The sequence below is a fragment of the Xenopus laevis genome, chromosome 1L, assembly GCF_017654675.1.
Source record: "Xenopus laevis strain J_2021 chromosome 1L, Xenopus_laevis_v10.1, whole genome shotgun sequence".
Lineage (NCBI taxonomy): Eukaryota > Metazoa > Chordata > Amphibia > Anura > Pipidae > Xenopus > Xenopus laevis.
The window spans coordinates 11,251,962-11,268,021 of record NC_054371.1 but is presented as its reverse complement, the minus strand read 5'-3'; the positions used below and the strand labels follow the sequence as shown (position 1 = coordinate 11,268,021).

At 41.5% G+C, this 16,060-nt stretch overlaps 1 protein-coding gene and 1 long non-coding RNA gene across 9 annotated transcripts in view; one reads left to right on the top strand and one right to left on the bottom strand.

The window, feature by feature from the left end:
* The window catches only part of LOC108697270 (dysferlin), a 179,708-nt gene that overhangs the window by 149,728 nt on the left and 13,920 nt on the right, over window positions 1–16,060 (bottom strand). For all 8 annotated transcript variants that reach the window (XM_041586944.1, XM_041586953.1, XM_041586971.1 and 5 more), the window contains exons 2-3: window positions 13,957–14,012; window positions 10,670–10,761 (exon numbers count right to left, since the gene is read on the bottom strand). In XM_041586944.1, coding sequence (XP_041442878.1) covers window positions 10,670–10,761; window positions 13,957–14,012 — 148 coding nt within the window. The remainder of the gene's footprint in view (window positions 1–10,669; window positions 10,762–13,956; window positions 14,013–16,060) is intronic.
* LOC121401575 lies at window positions 14,145–15,023 on the top strand. The gene is made up of 2 exons (XR_005966373.1): window positions 14,145–14,478; window positions 14,827–15,023. It is a non-coding gene; the product is annotated as an uncharacterized LOC121401575 (long non-coding RNA).

Here is a 16,060-nt window from a genome sequence, read left to right as displayed (position 1 = left end):
GTTCTGAAATAGGAGTTTGTCTCTTGGTGCTGAGCCCCTCATATAATGCTGAAAAAAAAAAAAATATATATATATATATATATATATATATATATATATATATATATATATATATATATAGTCTGTTACCCTCCGAGAAACACAAAAGCACACAAACTGGAAATTGAGACTCATTGATGGAGATAGGAAGTAGGAAGTGAGACTTAGTGATAGAGACAAGAAATGAGACTCATTGATAGAGACAGGAAGTGACTCATTGATACAGACAAGAAATGGGAAGCGAGACTCATTGATACTGGAAGTGGGAAGTGAGACTCAATGATAGAGACAGTAAGTGGGAAGTGAGACTCATTGATAGAGACAGGAAGTGGGAAGTGAGACTCATTGATAGAGACAGGAAGTGGGAAGTGACACTCATTGATATAGACAGTAAGTGGGAAGTGAGACTCAATGATAGAGCCTGAAAGTGGGAAGTGAGACTCATTGATAGAGACAGGAAATGGGAAGTGAGACTCATTGATAGAGACAGGAAGTGGGAAGGGAGACTCATTGATAGAGACAGGAAGTGGGAAGTGAGACTCAATGATAGAGACAGGAAGTGGGAAGTGAGACTCAATGATAGAGACAGGAAGTGGGAAGTGAGATTCATTGATAGAGACAGGAGGTGGGAAATGAGAAACACAGATAGAAATTAGGGGTGGAAACTGAAAGACAGTAGGAAACAGGAATCAGAACGTTACAGGAGGGATCACATTTACTGTGCAGGGCAGGGTGCAAAGGGCAAAAAACAGGTGCAATGTGTCATGTCTGCCAAGGTAGAGGAATTGCTGGTGGTCACCGGTCTCTTCTCTGTAAAACAGAAGTCAGAGTGTTCCCCCAGTGCTGTCTACATCCGACAGTGTCATATCCATGAGGGCCAGACCTTGCACACAAGTGCACTAACTGTCAGCTACAGATCCTATACAGAGTCAGGGAGCAGGAGACCTTTACAGAACTGAGCTGCCATGTGAGACACAGTAGTTGGCAAGTGACAGACACATGAGAGACAGAGGAGTTGGGGAATAAGAGTCAAAGACAGAGGAAGGTGTTATAATAGTGACAGATAAAGGTATGAGACAGGTGAAATAAGAGACAGATAAAGGTAGGTGTTGGGGGGAAGAGACAAAAATAGAGTCAGACACTGGGGAATAAGACAAATACATAGAAGATCTGGGTGGGCCAGGAGGACACAGAGAGACATACAGTGGGAGTTGGGGAGGTGCATGCAGCACTAAGAGACACACAGTTTGGGCATCAGGGAAACATATAGAGACAAACATTAGGAAATGGGGAAGTAAAGGAAAGACAACAATTTGGAGAAGAGAGACACAAGAGAATTGAGACATATGAAGAGACAGAAGTCTGGGAACCAAGAGACACAGGTAGAGAGTATTTGAGACATAGATAAATACAGAGGTTGGGATGGGACAGAGCCAGACAGATCCAGGAGTGGGAAGAATGTTCAGCTTTGTAGATAAGATTTACAGTAAGATCAATGAGCTGTAACATAACACAGACATATAGGGACAAAATAAACAAGGTGCAGGGAGTTAATGGCTTTATAAACATGGCAAATGCTAAAGTGACTGTATCCCTTTAAATGTGGCACCAGGGCAGCAATGCTAATTATACACCATATTCAGGAGCTGGAACAACAGCAGGAAATGAATGGAGGAAACCTCAGTGACTGATGCAAAATGATGGCGGAAACAGCCTGACATTCCAACGCACTGTGGCGCAGTCTCATTAAAACTTCGGATTTATTGTGTCCTGGGAATTGCTATTTTTTATATCATTGTTTAGAGAAGGGACCAACATAAATAATTCTGTTACCCGTCTGTTCCCCGCCATTGTCTGGCGCGGTTATTTTTATTGGCCGCAAAGTGTAGGGCTGGCTAAAAAATACTTGGTCTCGCAGTGTGAGCAATTACAGAGGGGTCACCAATGTGTCTCGGGTTTACAGAGAAATAGGTTTCCTTGTTTGTCTTCAACTTTCACTCAAAGTACAGTAGTATTGAAGGTTATATCTTACTGTATATGTAGGCCATTCCTTTTTTTCTGTATTAGTATTTATTAAGGATGCACCGAATCCAGGATTCGATCCTGGATTCAGCCAGGATTTGGCCTTTTTCAGCAGGATTCGGATTCAAACTGAATCTGAATCCTAATTTGTGACTTTTCATCACAAAAGAAGAATTTTTTCCACTTTTTCCTTTCCTGACCATAACGTGCAAATGCAAATATGCAAATTATGGATTCGGTTCGATATTCGCCGAATCTTTCGCCAAGGATTCGGGGATTCAGCCGAATCCCAAATAGTGGATTCAGTGCATCCCTATTATTCATACCTGAGGGTGAGCGCTGCCATACAGTTTCCAATAGTAGGGAATATATATCCCTATTATCTTATCTAATAGTCTGCCAAAAAGCAATGCCCTAGAGATGTGTCCTGCACTTGGGATGAAGATGAGAGAGAATTCCTGATTTTATCGCCTGGGGCGGGAGAGCAGAGGAAGGGGGGAGTGCAGGCTGGAGGAATGTTGTCCATAAACACAGCTGTAAATGGCGGGACACAACAGTATATGTAGCTGGAATGAATGTTGGTTGGTGCATTCAGAGAGGTGGGTACATATATGATGCCCATAGATATGCCCACGCCATGAGATTAAATACATGGGGGTAGCAGTGCTGTAACATAAAGTTGTGTAAATCCCTTGGCCCTTGACAACTTGTCTATAGCCCCCCCCCCAGTCCTAATTATATATTTTTAATCTGTTTAACAGAAGAGTCACCCCACTGCTTAGTTTCCTTTATAGTATGTATTTTTCAAACCCAACCCAAATTGTATATTTATGTTCAACATCAACAGATTCTGCCACTAGAGGGAGCATGCATTGATAACAAGAAACTTTGCTACGATCCTTGGAATATGGCATTGCTGCAAAGACTCAACATGTCCCTGTTAAATCCCTGGGTAGGATTTAACAAACCCATTACTCCAAGCTGCATTTTTACCCATCGCCCACCCTAAAACAAAATGCATACGTCCCAACATTTTGGAAATAAAAAGAGGGACAAAACCACACCCATTTTGTGGCCACACCCCCTAATTACCATGTTCATTTTACAAAACTTGGCAGGTCATGAAAGTTTGAACATATTTCTGTGGTTTTTTTTCCAGTTGTTACAGTTTTGCTAATGAAGGTGAACTGCCCTTTAAGCTGTGAGTCTAACTTCTCCCAAGGGAACTGGTATCTTATATTGTTACAATTACTTATTCGCTTATCTAGAAATTGTTACAAAAGTATCTTATCTGCTGCTGTGGCTGTTCTGGGCTCTCTGCCAAAAGCCAATTAAGTTATAGACATTTTTTTCTTTTTCTGGCTGTTTGGTGCAGAGAAAAACGAGACTTTCCAGTACAAACAAGGGACTGCGGGTTGAGCTGTCAAAAGAGGGACTGTCCCTCTGAAAACGGGACAATTGGAAGGTATGAAAGTGATGTCATCAGGAGAATCATGATGATCAGTGGAGTAACTAGATATTACTGGGCCTCGCAGCCATTTGTTTTTCAGGCCCCCATAGGTTGACATGTTTTACCAATATTTATTGAAACTGTATAAGAATTAGGACCTTCTGGGGCCCCTATACCTCCTGGGCCCCCCTGCAGGATCTGCTTCCTCTGTAGTTACGCCCCTGATGATGATGATGATGATGATGATGATGATGATGATGATGATGATAATCAGAAGAATACAGATACAAGATGGCAGTTGTTCAAGGTACAGTAAAACAACAGGCAAAAAGCTCAAATAGGCTAATGACTCAAATGCTACTCAATATCTACCCCACTTGGGGGGTCCCCACTACATCTCTAAGGTGAAGCTTTGGTTTTGTACTTATTTACAGCCCTTCAGCCTAGAAATCCAGTCCTCAACTGCCTATTCCACACCCACAAACTCTCCTAGTCGTTCCTTTTCTATATCTGAGATCAGTTCATAATATTAAGGGACAGATTTATGACATTTTGAATTTGTGTTTTTGCCTCTTTCGCACAATTCAACAGAAAATGAATATATTAATAGTTGTGTTGGTTTCCATCTGAGTAAGTTTTATTATGTCTGCATAGGGGCCGAGTGTGCTGTGTCTACTCCCACCACTGTCTCTACTTCCCTTCTGGCAGATAACAACACTGCAGTCTTGCTTTATGGTAGGGATTCTAGATATTTAAACTGTGACTTTTTTTTTGCTTCTTAGTTGGGTTTAGTTCAGACATGCAGAATTCTCCCTGATACCCTGGGGGTGCAAGTGCCAGTTCTCACTGTGTGTCTCAATGGAACAGGTACAGACCCGCCAGACTAGAGCTCGGTGCTGCTGGAATAACAAAAGGACAGACACCAGTTCCTCTTAAATTCAGCTTTGATTTCCCAGTGTCGTAGCAGGAATTTACTGGAAAGAAGACACAAATCCATAAACTGTAATAGGATCCCGAATCCCCTCTGGCTCATCCCCCCCTTTGGCAATGAAAGCGGAAAAATGCACCCAGGCCTCAGAGATTTATAGCCTTGGAAAGCCTGCAGTATTATGTACATTGCTTATATACAGCAGCCACATCATATATATATATATATATATATATATAATCTCCACTGAGACCCTATCAGCCTCAGATATGAAAGCTCATTTACAAAAGTGCATAAAGAACCGAAAACAATTTACCCATAATACGACATTCTTTTCCAAACAGCATCCAGGCATAACACTTTCAAGATATGTGGCAGTTAGTGAATAGCTGGCAGTTGTGCACATCTTCTGCCATGCACAGCAATACACATATATGATATGCAATTCACCTGAAAACCCAATGCAAATACATTCACAATACTACTGCAAGGCCAAGGTATTGTATTCTGCACAAAATATAATCCCATACATTGTCCTAGTGGATGAGACTGTTTCCTTAGTCTTGTACTGGATTACCATGGAATCTGGCAGTCGGCAGGGTGTCTCTGCCTCAGTCATGTTAGTACATAAAGGGCTCTGGATGGCTTCCAGGCAGATGTTTGATGTGAGCTCTAGTAATTACTAACAGCAAAACCCACAGGAGGCCTATGAGCCCGTGTGAGCCTTTACTGTGGCTTCTGTGCAGCAAGAGGTTTCCAGATGCAGCATGTCAGTAAGTTTCCCCGACCTTCCAGTAAAGGAGCAATCACTTGAGAATTAAGGTTATTTTACTACTAGTATGATGTAGAGAGGGATATTCTGAGGCAATTTGCAAATAGTTTTCACTTTTTATTATTTGTGGTTTTTGAGTTATTTCGCTTTTTGTTCAGCAGCTCTCCAGTTTGCAATTTCAACTTTCATCTGGTTGCTAGGGTCCACATTCCCCTAGCAACCATACACTGAATTGTATAAGAGACTGGAATATGAATAGGAGAGGCCTGAACAGAAAGACGAGTAATAAAAAGTAACAATAACAATACATTTGTAGCCTTACAGAGCATTTGTTTTTTAGATGGGGTCAGTGACCCCCCATTTACAAGCTGGAAAGAGTCAGAAGAAGAAGGCAAATATTTCAAAAACTATAAAAAAAGAAAAAATGAAGGCCAACTGAAAAGATGCTTAGAATTAGCCAATCTTTAGCATGCTTTACACTGTCAACTTCCGGCTCCATCCTCCAGGGCGGGTCGGGGGCGGGTCTTTAAATGTAGGAGCCACATCGGGCCCAGTACGGGGTGGGTGTGGCCAGTTTAGTATCGGTTGCGGGTCCTAAAAATCACAGTAATAGCTTTTCACCTGCCTTGGTCAATGATCCCTTTTTTAAATCATTGAATAAAGCAAATAATTCAAAAACAATTAAAATAAATGAAGACCGGTTAAAAATTGCACTTCTACAACATACTAAAAGTTGATTTAAAGGAGAAGCAAACCCAAAATTTAAAAAAAAACTACTCCCTACCCTACATAGACCCCCCTCCCCCCAGCCTAAGGGGATCATTTATCAAAGTCCGAATTTATCTCAATATTTTCTGAAAAAAACTCTGACCAAATCCGCACAGGTTTATTGGGCTTATGTATTAATACACTTTGCAGAAAATTTTGTTTGCGGGAAAAAATCGGATGAAAAATCTGAAAAAATTGTGAAAAATCCAATTTCCACAATGTTTCAGATTTTTCATCCGATTTTCAAGATTTTTTCAGATTTTTCACCCGAAAACGCAGAATTTTGCCCAAAAACTTCGGGGTATTGCCCGAGACCCAGCGCACATCAAAAAATCATTGAGACTTCTCCCATTGACTTATGTGCAACCTCGACAGGTCTGAGGTGCCGGATTTTAATAAATTCCGAAAAATTTGTGATTTTTTTTAAAAAGTCTGATTTCATAAAAAAACACTTGGGTTATTTACTAAACTCCGAATGCAAAAATTATGAAAAATTAGATTTTTTTTTTTTCATGAAATCGGACTTTTAAAAAAATTACGAAATTTTCGTGATTTTTGCATTCGGAGTTTAGTAAATAACCCAAGTGTTACCCTGGGAAAAAAGTCTTACCCCTCGGTGCAGATTCTGTCCAGTGGAGTTTGTGAGTGCCATCTTCAGCTGCTTCAGTAATCTTCAGAATGAGACGCCGCTTCAGCAATTTTCGTGAATTTCGCCAGTCTCATTCCGAAGATTATCGAAGAGAAGAAGATGTCGCCCGTGAACTCCATTGGACAGAATCTGCACAGAGGGGTATGAAAAACGTTAGGGGCATTTGCCCGAGGGAGGGGGGTCTATGTAGGGTAGGGGGGTAGAGGTTTTTTCACTTTTGGGTTTGCTTCTCCTTTAAAGAGGGGTTGTTCCCCTTTAGAGGAGTTGTTCGCCTTCTAAACACTTTTTTCAGTTCACTTGTTTTCAGATTGTTCTCCAGAAATAAAGACTTTTTTCAATTACTTTCCATTATTTATTTTTTCCTAAATCTAAGTTTAAAGTTGAATGTCCCTGTCTGGTTCAGACTCAAAACTGTTACAATTTTACAACATTTAGTTGATCCATTTCTCAGCAGCATCTCTGGAGTATTAGCAACTATTGTATCAAGTCTAACAGCTGCCTGTAATGAAACTCAGGGATTCTGCTCAGCAGGGACAAATATAAGAAATAGATCAACTAAATGTATCAATTTAGAACAGTTTACAGGGTCGGTGACCCCCTCCCCTTCCCAGAGCTGCTTTAGAAGGTGAAAAATGACACTTTACACTTTAATATTAGAAAAACGGTGACACATAGAAAATAGAAAGTCATTGGAAAAAGTCGTAATTTTTGGTGATCTAACTGAAAACAACTGGTTGTTTGTAGGTGAACAACCCCTTTAAGTGAATATTCTCCAGTGGAAACGGACATTTGTAGAAAGTCTCCTGGCAGCACTAAAAGCTTTCTGCATTCCTGTCGCTTCCATTGCTGAGAGCAAATACCAGCCATAGACTTGCCAAGGTCTGACCCTAAGGGCCAATAGCAGAATATACAGATGTTGCCTAATTGTACATCCCCCGCTCAGCAAGTAAAATGCAATGGAAGAAGAGATTGTTTGTACATCCATACAGTAAAACTTTAGTGCATTAAATAAATAAATCATAACGAGCCTTGAAATAAATGGCCTTGTCTCGCTCCTACAGAATATGAAATGAGGTCTCTTTCCGGGATTGCAAGGACATTATGTGATGTATCTACATATAGTTATGAATATCCGTTGGCTGATAAAACACTAAAATATCTTTTAGGGGTTATGTAATAATAGGCAATAAGTCTGCCCAGGAGCAGTAACCAATAGCAACCAATCAGCAGGAAGCATTTACTGACTGGCCACCTTTTTTAAAGCAAATATCTTATTGGTTGCTATGGGTTACTGCTCCTGGGCAAACTTAGTGCCTTTTATTACATATGGGGTTATATTTTAATTCCGACCAACTGACTTTGCCCTATTGCAATAACCAGGGGCTGCCAAGGGGGTAAAGAAGTTGGCGACATGAAGGGTCAGATTGGACTGGTGGGACACGCTCTCCACAGCCTTCACTCCTTTGTGACCTCCCCCCACCCAATCGCACAAAAAGATGCACAGGAAAAGGGTATGGCGGGACAGAGGGGGGCTTTGAGGCTTACGGGGGGCTCCTGGGGGTGACGGGGGGCCCAATACCCTCCCTGTCTGACACTGAAGACATGTCATTGCTAAGATACTAGGGATGACCCGCTGTCTCAGCCCTATTAGAAGCCTTGAGGGCTGTCAAAGAGACAGAGAGGATGGAGACATGTACAAGACCCAAAATAAAACAGTTATAGCTGCTATAGGGCCTTGACATGGGTAATAAAAAACCCAAAACCAGTGACCACTCTCTGCACGATATTAAAAGTTCATTATAAGGTGAACTTCCCCTTGGTCACCGCCATTACTGTTGTTGTTTTGGTGAGACCAGTTGCACTTCCTTTAAAATGAGATGAGTCAGTTTGTCCTCCCCCACTTCTATCACAATATTCCTACGTCCTGGTTTGTTACTAAGGGTCCCAGTCAGAACTTCTTAGTATATTCATTTGCCACCACGAGCAGCATCTCCCCGTGAGAGAGGGAAGGGCATTGGCTGCCATAGAGAGTGAAGCATGGGTTGAAGAACCAAGTAGGGGGAACCAAGTGCTCTGTTATTCCCAAAGTCTCCCAAAATGTAGAAATCAAGATCTTTCTCTAGATGACAAATATACTCAGAAATTCTGAGGTCGATGTATCTCGTAATGGGACAGTCAACTCTACGGCACCATCTGAGACTTCCCAGGAATAGATCATATGGTCCCACATTTAACATCGTGGTTGCAATTAGAAGTGGCAATAGGATTTTCCTTCTAAGAAAAGTTTGATCTCCAGGTGACAATACAATAAACATTCCCTTCCCTAAATACCTTCTCCATTACACCATCACCCCACAAATGTGCCATAAACATCTTGTTGCCCCTTGGTAGTATTGGTTTTTTTTGTTATTAGCACTAGTCCTATACATACATAAGATTATGCCATACAATCGCTAGCCAGAGCATTTGGCCTCACATCAGGACGCCAGTATTGCACTGATCTGATTGGCTGACCCATTTGGAGTACTTGGCACTTCTGAGCTGTCCACTGACCTCCCAAGAGCTCTCATTACAGGCCATCCGAGAAGACTATGGAACAATAATAGCTACTAATGGATTTATTTTCACATTTCCATGTTCAGTTAATTAGACAAAGTCAGGAAACAACGAGCTGACACTTTTACCATTAAAGCCCCACGGTAATGATCTTGTTTTGCAGGTCGATACAGGAACAAGTTAACAAAACAGCAGAGAACAATGGTGTCCCCCTATCGGCTGAGACATCTGGGACAAGAAGCTGGACAGAAGGAAAAACCCAAGTGACAGAGAAAGAGAGAGCGAGAGGAAGTAGAATTTGAGATAAAATTCCTGAGCTCAGAATGAGATACTGATCACCCATTGCTTAGTGGTTCCAGCCCATTGTATTTTAGCTGGAGGGCATCCTTGGGTAGGACTTAAATAATATGCTGTCCCTACTGCATCCTTCTGGCCTGTTGTGTGGAAACCATTACCAGTTAGAGTTAGTGTTTTCCTGGTTTAGGAATATGGGAACGATCAGCAAAGATCTATGTTTTGCATCAGGTGACACTTCCTAATGGATAGACTGTTTAGGAATCAGAAAGTCCCATTATGCCCGGTAAAATTGGAGAGTGGCACCTATAGGTCTAATGGCATTAAAGATCTGTTGATGATGTTCATCTTGAGTTGCACACTTTGTAAGGTGAATAAATGACTGTAACTTGCCCTCAGGTTGCTTTAATTCTATATAAAGGATGGAGCAATCTCTGGCGACTGTATTTCTTAATTATTTATAGTCGTCACACGCCTTACATCTTTAGGGATAAATCTATAGGTTGATGGTGTTATTTGTGGTCTCAACCACAAGGAGAAATTGAAGCAGACTCACAAAAATGAGGCTTCTCTTATTTGCATTTTATAATGCCCCAAAGGAGAGATGAAGAAAGGCAGCCATTTCTGTAGAGTAAGTTCCGTCAGGCTCCTGTTCTGTCATATCAAACCCTTATTCCTAAACCAAACCTCAGTGCAGATAGTTAACCCCACTATCACTTACCCCTGAGCAGAGCTGACATCAACTTTATGGATCACCTGGTGACCCAGGAAATATTTTCCAAAGACCCAACGCTGAGAGGATACAGTTTAGATTCAATGTATACAGTAAAACACAGACCAAACAAGATGTCCATCAAAAGGTGCCAGAAGTTCTCTAGATCAGTGGACTTCAAACTTCATGAGTTGAACCCCCTTTTGAGGCCCAACATTGGTCCAGGGTCCCACTTCGCCAATAAACAGGTTACAGCAATTGGGGTAACAGATATTAAGCTCCAAGATTATCTAATGTCAAATATTTGTTCAACCAAAATCTTGGTAATGGCCTTCCACAGGTATCTAGTGCAGAAAGGCATTCTACCCAAATTTGTCTCTTAGAGACTCCCAACTAAGGCTGTTGGATGCCTAGTGGAACCAGCCGACAGTTATATATGACAGCTGTAACATTACAGATATGTTATTATTGTGCATTACCTGTTCCTTCCCATAGTTTCATGGTCTTTCACTACTGCGACAAGCTCGGAGCTGTTGTCCAAGGGAATTCCCTTTAAATCCCACTCAAATCCCTGGAGAAAGATAAAAATGCAGCACAATTAATACACACATAGATTTACATTTTATTTATCAATAAAATGAATCATTTTCAGGTTTTTCAATGAAGAATGTGAGGGTGCGTGGGGGGGGGCAAAGACACAGACATTTTTCTATGAGTCTTCAAAACATTAAAGATTTTTATAATCCAGAGCCAACACTCAGGAACAGCTGCAGTGACTCTAACTGGGACCAGTCTCATGTGTCATAACAACCACTGGGATATAAACAGGGAAGATTCTCAAGCCTGGGACGACTACACAGAGGCGCCGGAGGTGGGTTTCATTTATGTGCACTCGGGGGAGGGCGGTGGCCCCTGTAGGGGGGTGTGGGGGCCCCTGGTGGGTCCTGCACCCACCAGTCTGACCCTGGATATTGGGGTGAGGGCCAGATAATCCTATAGAACGAGCTAATTATTATACCGACCGATAAGTCTTCATTTGAGTATAATACTATATGTATTAATACACCATACTCAAACCTATAGTGAAATGTATATATTATGTTCTTCGACCTCTTCATTAAGTATGAAACTGGAGAAGAACTCTTTTTACATCTCTGTGCTATTAATTGTTTAATATAAAATTTACTGCATAATCTTCATTGTAATTCTTTATTAACTTGTTCATTCACTTATTTTTTTCACTTATAAATATTTTTATTTTCACCCATTTATTTATTTATGTATTTATTTATTTATTGCCTTTTTCAATTTTTTTGCTTATTTCTTCCGTTAATCCTTTCATCATTCCTATCAAGTTTTGTATTGATTTTTTCATTGCTTTAATTTTTCCATTTTTTTCCTTTCAAATTTTGTGACTATCTAACATCCTTAATCTATCGGCTAAATTAGCCTTTACTATGTAACCTTGTTAGGAATATATAGTAGTCTAATGAACCTGTATGTTAATAATAATAACGGATTGTGTTAAGTGGTAACATGTGTTACCTTTTGTGATTGGTCACAGCCCCTTTATATTCTGTGTACAGGGGTGTGCCATTTCGCCTATGAGTAAGTGCCCCAACAGGCACAAAACGCGTTGTCCCAGTAAATTTTTAATTTTTTAAATTCATTGGCCCTTTATTTTTGGAGGCACTCACAATCATTGGAATGTTAGTGAGGGACCAATGGCAGATTCATCCTCGTAGGGGACCCAGGTACTTCTGATTGTCTGTACTTCCTGCTCCTGAGCTGCTCTCTTTCCCATGGTCAGGCAGGGGGAGGGGCTAATTCATCGATCGCTATGGGTAGTGTTAAGCGGTAGCTCTGTAGGGATTAGTGCAATGGAAAAAGAACCAGGAATTTATTTGGGAACAAGCAGCACTGCCATGTCCAGTGAGCACAGGGTATGTACAGGGTATCAGAGCCGTGTAGCTGGAGGGGAAAATACATTTAGAGGGTATGGTGGGTATGTGCATAGGTCACAAATAAACTTACCTGTAAGTAAAATCACCGGTATTTACACTCAGTAGTGCCCCCCACCCCCAATGGGACCAGTCTCTTCCCATTAACAGTCGGCAGATGTTCCCCAACGTTGTATTTGTGACTGTAGTTTATGGGAACTTTATTATTATTATTGTAGAGCTGCACTGCCCAACAGAACTAATGTGCATTAAAGGGGTGGTTCACCTTCAAACAACTAGTTGTTTGTTTTTTAGACAGTTCACCAGAAATTACAACATTGTAGAAATGTCAGTTTCCACTGGAGAATATTCACTTAAAGGGTGGTTCACCTTTAAACAAATAGCTGTTTTCAGATAGATCACCAGAAATGACAACTTTTTCCAATTACTTCCTATTACTTTATCTGTCACCGTTTTTCTAATATTGAAGTGTAAAGTGTCCTTTTTCACCTTCTAAATGCTCTGTAAGGCTACAAATGTATTGTGTATTTTTATTCCTCATCTTTCTATTCAGGCCTCTCCTATTCAAATTCCAATCTCTTATTCAAATCAGTGCATGGTTGCTAGGGGAATTTGGACCCTAGCAACCAGATGGCTGAAATTGCAAACTGGAGAGCTGCTAAATAAAAAACGAAATAAGTCAAAAACCACAAATAATAAAAAATGAAAACCAATTGTAAATTGTCTCAGAATATACCCTCTCTACATCAGGGGTCACCAACCTTGAGCCACATTCAAAAATAAAAAGTTTGGAAAGCAACACAGGCATGCAGAAATTTCCTGGGGTGCCAAATAAGGGCTGTGATTGACTATTTGGTGGCCCCTATGTGAAGTGGCAGACTACAAGAGACTCTATATAGCAGGACACCTGGTTTTATACAATCAAAACTTGCCTCCAAGCCTGGAATTCCAAACTAGGCATTTGCTTTGAGGCAACTGGGAGAAACATCCAAGGCTCGCGAGCAACTGGTTGGGGATCACTGCTCTACATCATACTAAAAGTTAACTCAAAGGTGAAAACTCCTTTAAGGTTTTTCAGTACTTTAGCTTTGCAGATTGGTATTTAAGCAGCTATCAGGTTGCTGGGATCTTTTTTACCCTAGTAACCAGGCAGTGGTTTTAATGAGAAATGAGACTGTGAATAGGAGAGGGTCAGCATTAAAAGAGAATAAGTAACAATAACTATAAATTAAAGCCTTATAGAGCAATCGTGCTTAGCTGCTAGGGTCAGTGACCCTCATTGGAAAGCTGAAAAGAGGCAGAAGAGGAAGTCAAATAATCGCTAGGAATAGGGCATTCTATAACATGCTAAAAGTTACTAACGGTCAGTCCACACAAGCAGATTCGGGGAGATTTAGTCGCCTGGCGACTAATCGCCTCTTCTTTACTGCCTTCACGTGTCTTCCCATTTGCTATAATGAAAAGCCGCCTGGGTTAAAGCACACGCTTAAGCACACACTGCGCTTCATTTTCCCGAAAGTCGCCTGTAGTTTCCACGTGAGTCAACTTCGGGCGACTTTGGAAAACGAAGCGCTGCGTGTGCTTTAGCGCAGGCGACTTTTTATTATAGCGGATGGGAAGACACACGAAGGCTTGGATTGTAGCCCAGAAGAAAAGGCGATTAGTCGCCAAGCGACTAAATCCCCCCCCCCTGAATCTGCTCGTGTGGACTGACCCTAAAGGTGAACCATCCCTTTAATCACAGGCCAGGCTGATCCAGTATCTGAGGCCCCACCATTATAACGTGTCCCCAGTGAGCCTCTTACCTCATTCCAAATGGGATTCAGATTGTTCTTTATCACTTTCGTTTTCTTCTTAACCCCTAGAGGAGAGGAGAGAAGACCCATGAGATTCTTTCCCCCATACAATAAACACAAAGAGGAGAAATAAAGATAAGTTGTGATGATTTGCTTGAACATATTGATTGCTACCTCGCAGCCAAGGTGTCGGCTAATTTGGTTAATACAGTTGGTCCCTATGCAGAATAAATTGTGAATAAATCGTGGTTTCTTGGCACAATATTCCACCGTTTCTCCGTCAGTTGTGTGTTCTGCTCATACTTTTCCTTTGCTTTATCTCCTAGTGCTGGGACACAACTACCCCTGAATTTTCTGGTTAAAAGCAACAAGCGCAAGTGAATGAGCCAAAAGTGTCGTACAAAATCCTCTGGATGTTTTTTCCATTCACTGAAGCTGATCCCTGTGCAGCCAAATGTAAAGCCCAGAAGCCTCAGCATGAAGGAAGAAACGAGACTTTTTGTTGTTGTTGGGCCTGGTGTTTATAAAGAGGTAAAAAGTTATTGCGCTTCAAGTCCTGAATGTCAATTAACTTCTCCAAAGCCTCACTTTACAGCAGCGCTAGTCCCAATGCCTAGAATTGATACCCCATTCCAACACAAAGCAATGGATTTAGTTGGACCATTAGAGAAGTTCACTAAGAAGAACCAACGCATACTAGTAATAGTAGATAGTAATAGTAGAATGATAGTAGTAGATTAATAGTAGAGTGCTCGTCCCAAGGTACACCCTGTCCACATTAAAACACAGGCCTGTCATATCAACCAATAAGAGGGACTCTACCTTTAACTACAAGCCAATCAAATTGAACTGGCTAATTACTTTGCCTTTTATCCACAGGTTATTGGTATGCATCTGAACCTGTTGCACTTGGTCATATGTTTCTTGGTTTATCATTTGCGTCTCCTCTCACCCGACCCAGGTGCAATACACACCCAGAGATTGCCTATGACTAAGCATGAAACGTGTTAGGCTCCATGTGGGGAGTTTTTGAAATTTTAAAATGACTCAATAAAATCACATCTTTTATCTTTTAAGCATGCATTTGGGATATTTTTTGGGAAACAATGCAATACACACCCAGCCAATCAGACAATAACTGCCTGACTTAATCTGGAAACGCAGACCAATATAATGGGATGGGGATTTTCAGTGTCAACAAGGCCAGGGGCAAGGACCTAGTGCTTTAGGACCCAGCGTGAGCCTTGTTCAGTATTAATTATCCTCATTGCTGGGATTGACGTGAACGTAAACTGGACACACAGGACCATGATACTTCTCTTCTGCAAAGGACATTGCTAATTATCCATCAAGAGAAATCAATGCGTAAGTGCTGCTCACGGGGAGGGGGAAGGATACAGCCCACAAGAGCACTGGCGATAGATGATGGGAGAACATTAATGGGGTAAGGGATGGACAAGCTGAGTCTATAACAGAAGTTAGCAGGGTATATATATATTCAGAAGTGGGTTGTGGGTTGGGGGATGTGCCTCAAGTATAAATGGGAATGGGGTGCAGTTGCATGGGGAGCAATAGAGATCTAGAAGGAGTAGTGGCCTCCATGCAGACATTGTCCCAGTGCCCCAGCATCAGAGTGATTAGTTCGAGAGGGGGACATATTGTATAACAGCTGCACATACATGAGAGATGTCTAACCTGACAGGGCATGCTGGGAGTAGTAGTTCAACACTGGCTAGTTGCACACTCTTAATATAATACACATTTCTTCCAGACTTCCTGGGCCTCCTGTAACCCTCATCATGTAACCAGCATAATGGAGACTCCTTGTAATGCACCAACGGCACCCACTGTTCATTCTCTTGTGATAACGAAATACTGGAAAATACCCAGATCTGATAATAAAGTGACTTTTTTAATCATACAGGATAGAGCCCATTAGTTCTGTCCTTCACTCCCCAGAGGCGGGGGGTCCGGTTTCTGAGAAGGGGGCACCTCCTAGTTGTGAAGGTTTCCTGGATGCCCACTCCTTACTGAGAGGAAGAGGAAAAGGAAGGGGCCAGTGTTGTAGGAATAACAATAGCAGTGGCAATGACTCACTCACTTTACACATTGA